Raw genomic sequence first — 13,558 nt, forward strand, 5'->3', positions numbered from 1 at the left:
CTGTCCCTGCAAACACAGTTACGTTGTGACAACATTGTGACAACCTATTGTTTTGGTGCCCACAACGTTGAAATGTAACTCCTCAGAAAGTTTTGACGTTATCTGACACCATATTGGTAACGTTGTCAGTATGTTGTCACAACCTCTTAGAATCCTCTTAAGTTCCTTTATGTGGTGCATGGAATTTGCTCCATGGACCCTCACAGAGCAGGTACAATTTGGGGGGTGGGCCATTCTCAGCACTACAGTAACACTGAAGTGTGTTAGTGTGTGTTGCGCTGGTACAAGTGGATCAGACACAGCAGTGATGCTTGAGTTTTTAAACTCAAAGTGTCTAATAGATTGGACAGTGAGTGGACACAGTGTTTAAAAACTCCAACAGCACTGCTGTGTCTGATCCACTCGTACCAGCACAACACACACTCACACACCACCACCAAGTCAGTGTTACTGCAGTGCTGAAATTGATCCACCGCCCAAATAGTACCTTCTCTGTGAGGGTCCATGGGGGTCCTGACCACTGAAGAACAGGGTAAAAGGGGGCTAACAAAGTATCAGAGAAACAGATGGACTACAGTCTGTAACTGCAGAACTACAAAGTGCATCTATACAGTAAGTGGAGCTGATAAAATGGACAATGAGCACAGAAACAAGGAGCTGGTGATAATGTTATGCCTGATTAGTGGAAGAAGAAGGCAAAAGACCAAAAATGCCACACTTTGGCTAAATTCCAATGGATCAGGCTTTTGTTTGTGCAGTCTTGGCAGATGATGTGACATGTTCCTCTACTTGAAGGCCTTTGTGAGTCATTATACGTCAATGTGCTGATGGCTGATTCCATCACTGAGCAGTCTCTGCAGCCCTGAAGCCCCTGACGCTGCCACATGGTACTGACTCGCTGCCCTATATTTACCTTCTGAAGTTTACTTTCATGTGTCTTATTTACATTGTGCCAGCCCTCGCTCGTCAAGCGAGATTCATGCTGACTAACATTTCAAAGCGAGCTGGGCCTAATTGCCTGCTAATTAGAGGCGCTGATACGTCTGCAGTTATCTCAGTCTCCATGGTTTCGTCTGCAGTGTATTTGCATAGCCTTGTTCAAACTCAGGATGAAACAAGGAGAGAGGACGTGGTGTGAACGGGGGAAAAAAGGCTGTCTCAGGCAAATTCGGATGAACTCAAATGAGGTGCAGCCAAAAATAGTGAAGGTCCAATATAGCTTTGGCGGGTGCTTTCTCCATGATCCACAGCTGCGTTCTGGACTGAGGCAATGAGACGAGCGATGATCAAAAGCCTGCTTCAGCTTTTAGGCTCTGGGTCGGTTCACCAGACAGGAGTTAAGTCTAGTCCTGGACTACTGTTATTTTTCAGTTTACAATAGAACTAGACCTTGGTTTAATCTTTGTCCAGGAAACAGACCCCTAGAGTTAGTCTCACCCTTTTGTGTTCCATTTGAATGGAATTGCATCATGGAAGTGTAGTTTACATTCAGTTTACAATTTTTATTTATTAAGAATATCTGTAATTTACTCAGGTATTAAAGTGTCAGTAAAACGGAATACTTGTACTTTCTCAGTTACAGTAGAAGAGCAAACCATATTTTACTCCTCACATTTTCATTTAGACCTTCAATGTAGTCAGACAAATTGGTCAGATTTGATTCTTTTTTCTCTTTTTGCCTGTGAGTCAACTTAATGAGCAGTGAATCTATTATTTGTATTAAAACATACAGCCAAATTCATATTATTATAAAATGAATAATTATAAAATCACACTCTAGCAAACATAGACAACTTTTATTTTATGTGTTAAAACATTTACTTTTTACAATTAGGTGGCAGTTGTTTTGCAAACAAGGATCATTTCCATGTTATATGGTATATATAGTCTAAAGCGGTTTATAGGAGATATAATATATAGTAAAATGAAATTAACTGCTCAGAAAAATATTGTTCAACTAAGCTTTCATTTATCAGTACTAGGCACTAATTTCCAGGAACTTCAACTACTTTACTATTAGAAGTACCAGAAAAAAAGCAATAAACCACATATTTCACTAAAAGGTTTGTATATTAAATAGCTGGAGGGGGGCATTTAAGGGGCCCGTCAGATTTCTTCTCGGACCAGTGCTCTATTACCCTGATTAATGGGTGTCTTCAATGAACCCATACAGGCGAAAGAATTCACAGAGACTTACTGGACAAAACACAAGTTGTCTGTGGAATAGGAATGTCCTTGCACAACCTTTTTCAGCAAAAAAATGCACTTGAGCATCGCTACAGTGGTGTTACCTAAGCCATGTATGCCATTCTCTGGTGTTACAATGGATTGCAGTGCATTATTTAGAAGCATTGGGCCACCAGTTTGAATAATACATCGACCTGTATGAACTTTCTCTTTAGTGGGGTTTTCAAAAAAAGTGATTAAAAATGTATGATTAATTCAGATTAATTCCTTCTTTAAAATGCTGCAAAGAGCATAAGAACAGGGCACTTTCAGTTTCTGTGCGCCCTTTTATTCTATCCACTTCATTGCCCATGCAAGACTGCAAGACTTGCTCATGCTCCAACATTCGTGTGTTTGCTGTAATAAATGATTTCCTGCCCAACTGACAACACAGCAATCAACAAAGCAAACGTTTTTTTGCCTGAAAAAGTTGCTCAGAGCTATTACTGTTCCTGAAGTAATGAATGGCTGGATTAACAGTTGCTTTCCTGTAATTACTAGAAAGGTTTGGGCACCCCTGGTCAAATCAAATGTTTTGTTGATGTTATAAGTGAAAATGAGTTAACAGTCCTCTACAGAGAACACACTTCTGCACGTTTTATTGTAGTATTACTGTTTGTTATATGTTGCCTGTGCAAAACTTACGGCACATTTTATATAAGCATTTTTCAGTTTTTGATAAAATGTGCTTGCCTGTTGCCTTTTATGTTTCATGTAAATTTCATAAGTAATGGTCCAAAAGGAACGTCCAAAACTGACTTGGAAAAAATTCTGGTTCCATTAACTTACATTATAAGTAAAGTAGGTGAGAGAACTGTAATTGTTTTCTGAGTTTTGTAGTATTTTCTGAAAACAAATTTCTCAGTTTCAACATTTGATATGTTGTCGTTGTAAAATTGTGTCTACTGTATATATATATATTGCAGTGTGTTCAACTCAATGAACGAATAAAAATTGTGCACTAAAATTTGCTGGGAAATGCCATTTTTCAGTGTGTTCCCTGTGGAGGATTTAAATATGACCTTGGATTTGAACTAACAACGTAAAAAAGGGTCAATTTTGATTTCAGATTGAATTGAATTATTACATATTTCTATATTTCACACTCAGTATCTACTCTAAAATAAAATGCCATCAGCTCATTGGTAGACAGATAACAGAATCTCTATCTAATTGGCGCCAGTGCATTAAATTAGTTGTAGAAGCCCTGAAGACGCTATGTAGACCTCAGTGCAGCCCAAAAAAGAAGAAAGAAAAAAATCTAAATCCATGACTAAAAATCTCCGCCCAGTAATTAACGTATGGATGTGTTTTGAATCACCATATGCCATTTAGAGGAGCTGCTCAAAACCTGGATCTGCTGCTTGTTCCGCCTGGCAGTTGTTTTTCTAAATATGTCCCTCCGTGTCCTTGCCAGTGCGTAGCGCACTATAATTCCGCCAGTGAGCAGAGGCCAAGAGCTGGAGCAGACAAGTGCTTTAGGTTAGGCCGACATACAACACACAATCACACACACACAGACACGCACACACAGACACGCACACACAATCACACACACACAGACACGCACACACAGACACGCACACACAATCACACACACACAGACACGCACACACAGACACGCACACACAATCACACACACACAGACACGCACACACAGACACGCACACACTGGGTAATAGGATCTGATTTAATCAGATATTGTTAATGATATCCATTTACCTTTTTGTTGTCATACGAAGGCTAAAGCAGAGGGCTACTAGCAGGTGTTACAGTGATCCAGCTGTGTGTTTGTGCTGTACTGCGGGGTTGTGGGATGTTGGAGCTGGTTTCTCTCACTCTGGCTAGTGATTCCTCTGAGTGTTCTGGTGTGTGAATCATGTCACTGTTTCAACCTTTGCTGGAATGCAAAGGCCAAAAAAGAGCAATAATATAAGGATTTTTGGTGATTTTCCAAGGCAAATTACTCACTGGTGCTGATGTCACAGCTAGATGATGTCACATGAGAACAGAATAAAAAATAGCATTAAAACACAACAGAGACCGTTTTAAAAATGTTGATGTGCTTACTGGTTTAGTGTAAATCATAAATGATGCACATTTCCATTGAAATATATTCCATCCAAAATTATTGACGAACACATAGTTCATTGCAGAGCAGTGGTGTAGTGGTACAGTAGTGGTCTCGAACTGTACCACGAGCCCTTCGAGCTTCGAGTACAGCTTGGCTTGACCCGCCATCCTTCAAGGCGTATAGATAGATAGATACATAGACAGATACTGTATTGATCCCGAAGGAAATTTAGGCAAGAACACAAGCGTCGAGAATGTTCTCTGTACTGGCACCCAGGTGGTGGAATGAACTCCCACTGGCTGTCTGAACAGCAGAATCTCTTGCTGTCTTCAAACGTAGACTGAAGACTCATCTCTTTACACAGCACTTAAATGAGCACTGAATTATAAGCTGCACTTATTTTATTGTACTTCACTGAGTATTGTAGTTTATTGTATTGTATTGTATCTTATTGTTATTGTATTGCATTGAATGGCTCAGAGTTTCTTTTTCTCTTGGTGTCTGCAGTGACAGTTTGTTTCTAGCAGTATCTGAGCTCAGGACTGTCTTTTTCTCTAAGCTATTGGTAACTAGCAAAGATACTTTCTCTAGATTGACAAAGCACTTCTTGTAAGTCGCTCTGGATAAGAGCGTCTGCTAAATGCTGTAAATGTAAATGTAAATGGTGGACGAAGTACACAAACCATGTACTTGAGTAGAGACCCAAGGTAAAATATTACTGCAGGAAAAGTAGAAGTTCCTCCCTTTAGACCTCCACTTGAGTAAAAGTACTGAAGTATTTATCTTCAAATGTACTTAAGTATAAAGTAAAAGTACTAAAAGAGTAATTATGGCTCTGATGTCCTGTTATCATTTTATAACAAGACTCGCTTCATGAACTCATTTTAGGTGAAAATCCTCCAGTGTCTCTCTTGGTAAACCAGTCTTTTAATAGAAAGTCATTAATTAGTGACACTGACGTCTATTAAAATGATCATAAGCACAAAACACTGAAGGTAAACCGTTTCCATCAGGGAGAACCGAGTGGCTCTGAAATCACTTTTTACACACAAGCAAAGTTTCAGTTTCAGATTTATTTACTATTTAGTTCCAAGTTTAAGTTTAATAAAAACTGGCTTTAAACTCAGGATCACAAATTAGTTTCCTTTACTATGTTGATCTGTAGGTCTCTGTTCATAAACATAAACCAGCCCAAACTAATTTACTATAAAATGAAATGGTGTTTGTAGAAATTCAGAAAAAAGCCGCGTCAGTCACGACTGCATATGTGGACATATTTCTATATTGTTCTCTATTTACACAAAGTTAGGTTAGTTCATCATTTATGTTGAACAGACTCTCCCAAAATTTTACGCTGCTGCTCTGACGTTGAACCGTGTGCTGCACTGGGTCGGTATGACCAACAGGTCAAAACAAGCTCAGAACAAAGTGACCGCTGTGCCCTGATTGGTGCTCTTGCTTTGCGCTTCTTTCGTTTTGACATGTTACATTTTTATACACACAGAAACCAAAAGGAACGACAGATTTCTGAAAATGTAGTGGAGGAAAAAGTCAGATATTAGACTTTGAAATGTAGTGGAGTGAAAGTAAAAAGTCGCCCAGAATGGAAAACTTCAGTACAGATACACGAAAAAACTACCATCACTACCAAACTGTCCATCACTGTTGGAAAGGGACCTCATCTAAAACAAGCAGAATTGGCATTTTATACTTAGTGTGAAAAAAGTGTTAAGGCTTAAATAAATAAATAAAATTGGCTACAATGTTTTCACGTGACGGAGACGATATGCTGCATTTTTGGGGTTTTCTGCTCAACACAAATGCACACAATCCAGCGAACATACGCCAAATTCATTTGAAGAGCACGGCCATTCCCAGAGACAATACGCCTTCTCCAGATTAACTCCACTCACTATTCCAGCAGGCAATCGCATCAAGGCTTTGGCAGCTGAAGGCCACCAGGTCATGGTGCAGGCATTGTGCTGAGGATCAGCAGTTTGAAGCGAATGTTCTGGAGGATTTAACACTCCCTTGTTTCTCTCCACAGCGTGAAAGACTTCGGAACATTGAGCGGATATGCTGCCTCCTCCGAAAGGTAAGAAGCATTTGGTTTTACTCAAAGCCAACAGTCCGCTCCCAGTTGTGTCAGGTAATGATGGATTTATCCAATAAGATGTGGAATCATATTGACCGGAACCAGGATTTGGGATCTCACGTGATATATCGTCAATTAAAAAAGGGATGTTTTCTTCAACTTTGATTGTTGAAAGAGAAGGAAAGTGTTCAAGTGGGTAATTTATTTTAAGCAAAGACGAGGAGTCGAGATAGAGACTCACACTTGAGTTGCATGATGTGTGACTCAGCATGGATTCTATTGGCCTAGAATATACTGAGAACCTTTACACAGTAAATGAACAAAACTTACACGATGACGATATAAAATGGATTAGTTTAAGGACAGTGTAATTATTTCTAAATGATATTAGTCCCATATGAATCTGCCATGTCAAGAACTTTTGCCTTCTCCACATCAGTTACGCTTCCAGAGTTTTTACTGTCTGTTGATAAATATTCCAAGGTATCTTGTGCTCCAAGAAGCATTTATGGTAACACTTTCTATGAATGTTACATTTGTAAGCATCTATAAACACATTTATAGCATGTTATAATGCTTCTTAAGGCATTATAAACATGATTCTAAATATTTATAAAAATAAATTACACTGAATTACACTTTATAGCCATGCTTATTATGCATTATGAATTGTTAATATAATGCATATAAGTAGTGTTAATAAGATATTATACTGTCAGTGCCAAAGAAGTCAGTCCCAGCTTGGAGAGCGTAAAGACAAATACAGAGTTTATTTACACCCTGAGATTTCCTGTATTATATTTCTCACAACTGGTGCTGTTAAAGCTGCATCCTTATGGCTTCAGTCATATTCAGATGCTCCAAAGAGTATAATATCGGATATGTGGTTTTAAGTTAGTGCCAGGCTAACGGGGGTGAACATTAACAGTGGTGTACATTGACTTTCCCACACTAGGTAAAACATTGATGGGAGCACTAGTTTAAACTCTGACATTTGAAGCCTGCCTTACACAATAGCAGAGGGCGATGGCAGCGGGGTGTCCAGCCTGCAATGTCTGTTGCCAGCAGAGGGCGATGGCGGCGAGAAGCGACGGACTAATTAAGTTCACTCGATACACCTGCGGGCTCCCCTACTTAAGGCTGCGGCAAACGGTTCGTCACACCTTTGTAGAGGGGTGACCGATACGATACTTAGTCTTGTTAAAGAAAAGAAAAGAAAAAGAAAAGAAAAGAGAGCTGAGAGAAGAAATTGCCCCAAAACTAAGAAGAAATGAAAAGAGGACTACAAAGAATAACTGTCCCACTGCGAGTCTACCTTCCCCACACTCTAATAGAGGAGGTGTATTTCATTTTCACTTTCTTTTATTTCGTCGTTCTAACTCGGCCTTTGTTTGAGCATGCTGGTTCCAGCGTCTCCTTTGTTTGACGTTCCTGCCTTTTCTCTTTTCCCTTCCTTGAGGTGTTTCACCCATGGTTGCCTGTGCGTCCTGGTGGCGCAGCGGTTATGCCACGGACCACCGATCAGTACAGCAGCGGTTTGAACTTGGCTCTGGGTCACCTCATTTACAACGTCAAAAACACACACTCCATTAACCCAATAAATCTCCTTACTCCCCTTTTTTTCCTCACCGGCTTTCAGTTCTGGACTTGGGTCCACCTCCCCGCCCCGTAACAGTGATGTTGACTGTTGGCTGTAAAAAGTCTTTCTTCTGTATTTGGTATCATGCCCATATTAGTTACTCAGTCAGGGTGTTTTGAAACACCATTGATGCTGTGGAGCCCTGTGGTCAACAGAAAATGTTCCAAAGTCAAGAGATTTTGTCCTACATACAATTCCCCCTCAAGTTCCTCTGAAGTATAAGGTTGTTTAGCAGTCAAAATATGAATAATGTTACATCCATACTACAATCAAGATAACGCTCATTCACTGTAAGTGACGATATGTGAAGCAAAAACTACTGTTAAACTTAACACCAAAGCGCCAAAGCCGCTTAAGTACCACATTTGACTAAGCTCACTTGTTTGCATGGATAATTTTGGTGAGGGTGCCAGTCGAATGACGCTAAATCAGTGTGCAGCAGTGTTAGCTTGCATGTAGCGTGTAGCTGTATTCCAGTTTCTTATGAACTGCATCATTCAGTGGATTCAGTGACATTTAGAGGAAAAATGTCCATATATGTCCATGAATGTCCATGAATAGCATATGCCAGAACATTGTAACTACTGATGATTTAGGCAATCTCACAGATGGTTTACAGAAGTACAGTCTATGTAATTACATGTGTATCAATTCCAGTTTTGCCTCATGTAATTACACAAGTGAATCTACTACACAGGAACTTTCCTGTAGTGCAGTGTTAAAGTTAGCCTTTAAATTAAGTGGACAGCTCCTGTGTAGTTGTTATGTATTTACTGTGTAATGTTAATGGAGTGGTATTATAGACGTTGCTTTGGGGAAATTGCAAGACATTTAATTAATGCTATGAAAGTGTAAGATACGGGGACGTCTGCTGTCCCATCACATATACATAAAGAATGGTTTACAATTGAAACATTTACAATGTCACACAACTAGCAACATAAAGATTACAAAAGCTGGCAGAAAAAGTCTAATTCATGTGTTAATGTAAGTTATGACATGCTTCCTTTTACTGCTGTAAAAAAAAATGCTGTTCCAATCTGATTACAAATGTAATTACATTTGTGTTAATACCCTTGCGTAATCACATGAGAGCAAATAGGTTACAGCTATTAAAATACACTTGTATAATTACATGAGGCAAAATTGAAGTTGATACACATGTGTAATTACATAAGGTGAACTTCTGTAACAAATCTAACAGTGACTAAATTATTAGTAGTTACAGTGTTGTTGCATATGTTGTTCACATGTAACTACACAGTTATTAGAGACCATATAACATGGGACCTACTTATTTTTCTCAAAAAGAAAAACTGCTTAGACCTGGAGTTCCTAATATGGGCATTATGCCAACAATGGAAGGTCTATTCCCAAACTACACAGTTAATGACAAAGCTAATTACATTGCATTCACTTCTAGGTGGCAAAGTTAGGTAGACGGTTAGATATGGTTAGAAAAGCTTTGGTTGTAACACTTTATATGAATGTCACATTTGTAAGCATCTATAAACACATTCATAACACATTATAATGCATTCATGAGGCATCATAAACATGGCTATAAATATTTATAAAAATGCATTACATGATATAGGCATGCTTATTATGCCTTATGAATTGTTAAGCACAGTACATTATAAGTAGTGTTCATAATAAATTATAAGAGTTCATAAGTTGTATTTGTCCGCTCTAAATAAAGTGAGGTGTACTGAACTAAAGCCTCCTCCAGTGTTAAGAGTGAGGCTTCAAGTTGAAGTATTTACTGAAGGATTTACTGAAACACTAAAACATCCACAATAAAGCCCATTACAGGCTTCAAATGTCAGAGTTTAAACTAGTGCTGCCATCAGCGTTTCACCCAATGTGGGAAAGTCAATGTACACCACTGTTAATGTTCGCCACCGTTAGCCTGGCACTAGCTTAACACTGCATATCCAATAAAATGCTAGCAGAAATTAGGATTACTGTACTGTAGAGTAGTGATGTTACAGAGTGAAGGGTTCTACCACTTGACAGTAGTTTACACTCAGTGTGATGTCAAGGGAGAACAGGGGAGGGGCTGATGAATACTGTTTGCAGTGATGTACTGTAACATTTAAAGTGAAAGAGCTGGTTAAGAAAAGCATATTGTAGCAACTCTATGCCGGACAACGCTCTCCAACCTGGGACTGACTTCTTTAGCAGTATAACAATATAATGTTATTAACACTACTTATAATGCATTATATTAACAATTAATAATGTATAACAAACATGGCCATAAAGTCTAATTGTATAATTCATTTTTATAAATATTTATTACCATGTTTATAATGCCTTATGAATGCATTATAACATGCTATGAATGTGTTTATAAATGCTTACAAACATGACATTCATAGGAAGTGTTACCGCTTTGGCTACAAAATCTGGTGGACATAATCAAAATGAATTAAATAACTGCCACATTAAAATAAAGAAAACCTGCACCCAGGTTGGTTTGCCTGTAGTTCCGATAGCAGCTACTTTAAGTAACCTCTTAATCATTGTAACAAATAGATGCCTAAAGCTATTTTTGACTTCACAACTAAAGACTCAACTGGACTCAGACCTGTGAAAGCGACTTGTGAACATGCTTGTCACTAAGCAGCTCGGCCTGAATAGTGCCTACATCAGCAGAAGGTGTCTGAACCCCTTTATATGACAAATATGTCACGTTGTATGAACATCAGCCAGAGTCCAGGCTGTCAGATGTTTATGAGTAGCAGGAAAGCTTCATGGAGTCATCTGACTGCAAATCAGACCGTGTAAAAAGGGCATCCAGACATAAAAGCTTAGCAGCCTGGTGTCGTATTTGCACCTCTTATCCACAGCATTTCAGATCCACAAAAAATAAATAACACTTATTAACCTGTTAACACAGAACCTGGCAGACCATCAAAACAGTCGCCATCAAATAAACGATACTTGAAGGTGTCGTCTTAGAGAGAGAGGAGAAAAACAAGCTTCTTCAGATCTGAAACAGTCAAAAGGGCTTTCTGTCCATCCTTCCGCCGTGAGAATGCTCAACACTATGAGTCTGAAAGGATGTCAAGTTTCTGCGAAAAGGACATTTGCAAATCAATCAAAGAAGCTGCCGGTGTTCTTTGACCACCCCAGACCTCCATATCACTGAATGTGCTTGGGGTTATTTGGATCATGTTTTTCTGCTACTTTTCCTGATGCTGAAAAATTGAAAAATAACTGGAAATAAGTAGCATACTTTGTACTTTGACCCCTCTTACCCTGTTCTTCAGTGGTCAGGACCCCCATGGACCCTCACAGAGCAGGTACTGTTTGGGTGGGGGATCATTCTCAGCACTGCCGTAACACTGACATGGTGGTGGTGTGTTGCACTGGTACAAGTGGATTAAACACAGCAGTGCTGCTGGAGTTTTTAAACACTGTGTCCACTCACTGTCCACTCTATGAGACACTCCTACCTTGTCAGTCCACCTTGTAGATGTAAAGTCAGAGACGATAGCTCATCTGCTGCTGCACAGATTGTGTTGGTCATCCTCTAGTCCTTCAAAGGACGCCACAGGACGCTGCCCACTGGACGCTGTTGGCTGGATATTTGTGGTTGGTGGACTATTCTCAGTCCAGCAGCGACACTGAGGTGTCTGATCCACTCATACTAGCACAACACACACTAACACACCACCACCACATCAGTGTTACTGCAGTGCTGAGAATGATCAACCACCCAAATAGCACCTGCTCTGTGAGGGTCCATGGGGGTCCTGACCACTGAAGAACAGGGTAAAAGGGGGCTAACAACGTATCAGAGAAACAGATGGACTACAGTCTGTAACTGTAGAACTACAAAGTGCACCTATAGAGTAAGTGGAGCTGATAAAATGGACAATGAGCGCAGAAACAAGGAGGTGGTCAGAATGTTATTCCTGATTGGTGTATGACTGTATACTGTATCACACATTACTCTTATAAAACCACAGCCCATATTCTGAATGAGTTCACTGTTGCAATGCATCCAACAAGAGAGGCAGAAAGGCAGCATGGTGCTTCTTTTATATAGTGATAGAAAACACAGTAGTACACAAGAAGCTGCAGTTCTACATCCTGGCATAATATGGACATACAAGTGCCCCAACTACTCTGGCAGCAGACTACAGTAAGTGTAAGAGGACATCACCAATATATCGAGTCGACGGGGGTTACTTGGATATACAAACACACATCTAGTATAATTTGTGGTAAAGTCACTGATCAGAGAAAAGTTAAGATGAGCTTTCATAAGAAAACACAAAGAGACCAGCCAGACACTCAATTTTGTTTTCTTTGGACTCTCCGTGTGTCAAATTGACCTGAATATTGCTTCAGCTGTAGCTCAAGGTGGTGTTTACAGTAATCCAGTAGAATTCCTGCAGGAAAAAGCTGCTGTCTTTATGGTTTCTGGCCTGCTTGCACCCAACGCCTCATGTGACATGACAGAGTCTCTCAGACACAAATACACACTCCCTCTGTTGGGGTCTGTATGCCGGTGGGCTTGAGAGGTGTCTTTTATTATCTCTGTGGTAAACACTTAGCCTAAGGCTCATATTGCATCCCAGAAGGCCAGTGTGCCCTTGCTTCAGTGACCCTGCATGGTTTATTCATGGAGATTTTACATCTGTGCCTTAATGCTGCTGAATATATGAATGGATACAAGTCTAATATTATATTTTATTATTTACAATCACTGATTACATTTATTAATTACATTTTTCACCCATTTTCTGCAAACTTTAAAAGGCCATTAGGGTTACATCCTCAATACATTCAACAGAAAACTGTCCAATTGTATTTTCCTCCATGGTTTCCTCCAAGGTCAATACAATTAAGTTAGCTCTCCTATTGGTTAGGACTTCAGGAGCTGAACAGAAGGCCTAATGCATTAGATTAGCCACTGACATACCTAGTAACTGACAATGGAATCAACCAAACCTTGTTTTGATTTCCAATAGGTGGTACCTATTTTCATGAGAAAAATGTTTATCCAATCACATGTGTTCATGTAAACAAGTTAGCTGAAGGCAACTCATCAGAAGAGAGGCTACAGGGCTGCATGTAATAATTTCATGTGTACTCGTAGAACTGTGCATTTATCTCCCCATTTTAACTGCGACATTAATATGTTTCATCTGTCTGTCAAAAAACAGGAATGTTAAGTGCCGATGCATAGCAAAACAATCAAACAAAAACAATCGCTTTGGGTTAACCTACCAAAAATATTCAGCATAAATGCAATAATCCCAGGGTTCAACATGAAAGATCCGCCAGAGTGCTTGTCCATTTCCTGACAGCGCAGCTTTTCCTTCCAAAAAAAGTTCCATTTATTTATTTATTTCAAATAAATGATCACTAAGGAAGCTTAAAACGCTCATTAGATTATAAAAATAAGCTAAAACTGTTTATCAAAACATGCATGATGTGTCTTTATTAGTATATTATATAGCTATTAGCTATTATATAGTATAGTATATAATAGCAATTATTAATT

General features: G+C 39.3%; 1 protein-coding gene across 2 annotated transcripts in view; it reads left to right on the top strand.

The window, feature by feature from the left end:
• Positions 1 to 13,558, top strand: part of cnih3 (cornichon family AMPA receptor auxiliary protein 3) — a 103,414-nt gene that overhangs the window by 29,646 nt on the left and 60,210 nt on the right. For both annotated transcript variants that reach the window (XM_017719915.2, XM_017719912.2), the window contains exon 3: positions 6,348 to 6,395. In XM_017719915.2, the coding sequence (XP_017575404.1) occupies positions 6,348 to 6,395 (48 nt within the window). The remainder of the gene's footprint in view (positions 1 to 6,347; positions 6,396 to 13,558) is intronic.

Source organism: Pygocentrus nattereri, chromosome 4, assembly GCF_015220715.1.
Source record: "Pygocentrus nattereri isolate fPygNat1 chromosome 4, fPygNat1.pri, whole genome shotgun sequence".
NCBI classification, from domain to species: Eukaryota; Metazoa; Chordata; class Actinopteri; order Characiformes; family Serrasalmidae; genus Pygocentrus; species Pygocentrus nattereri.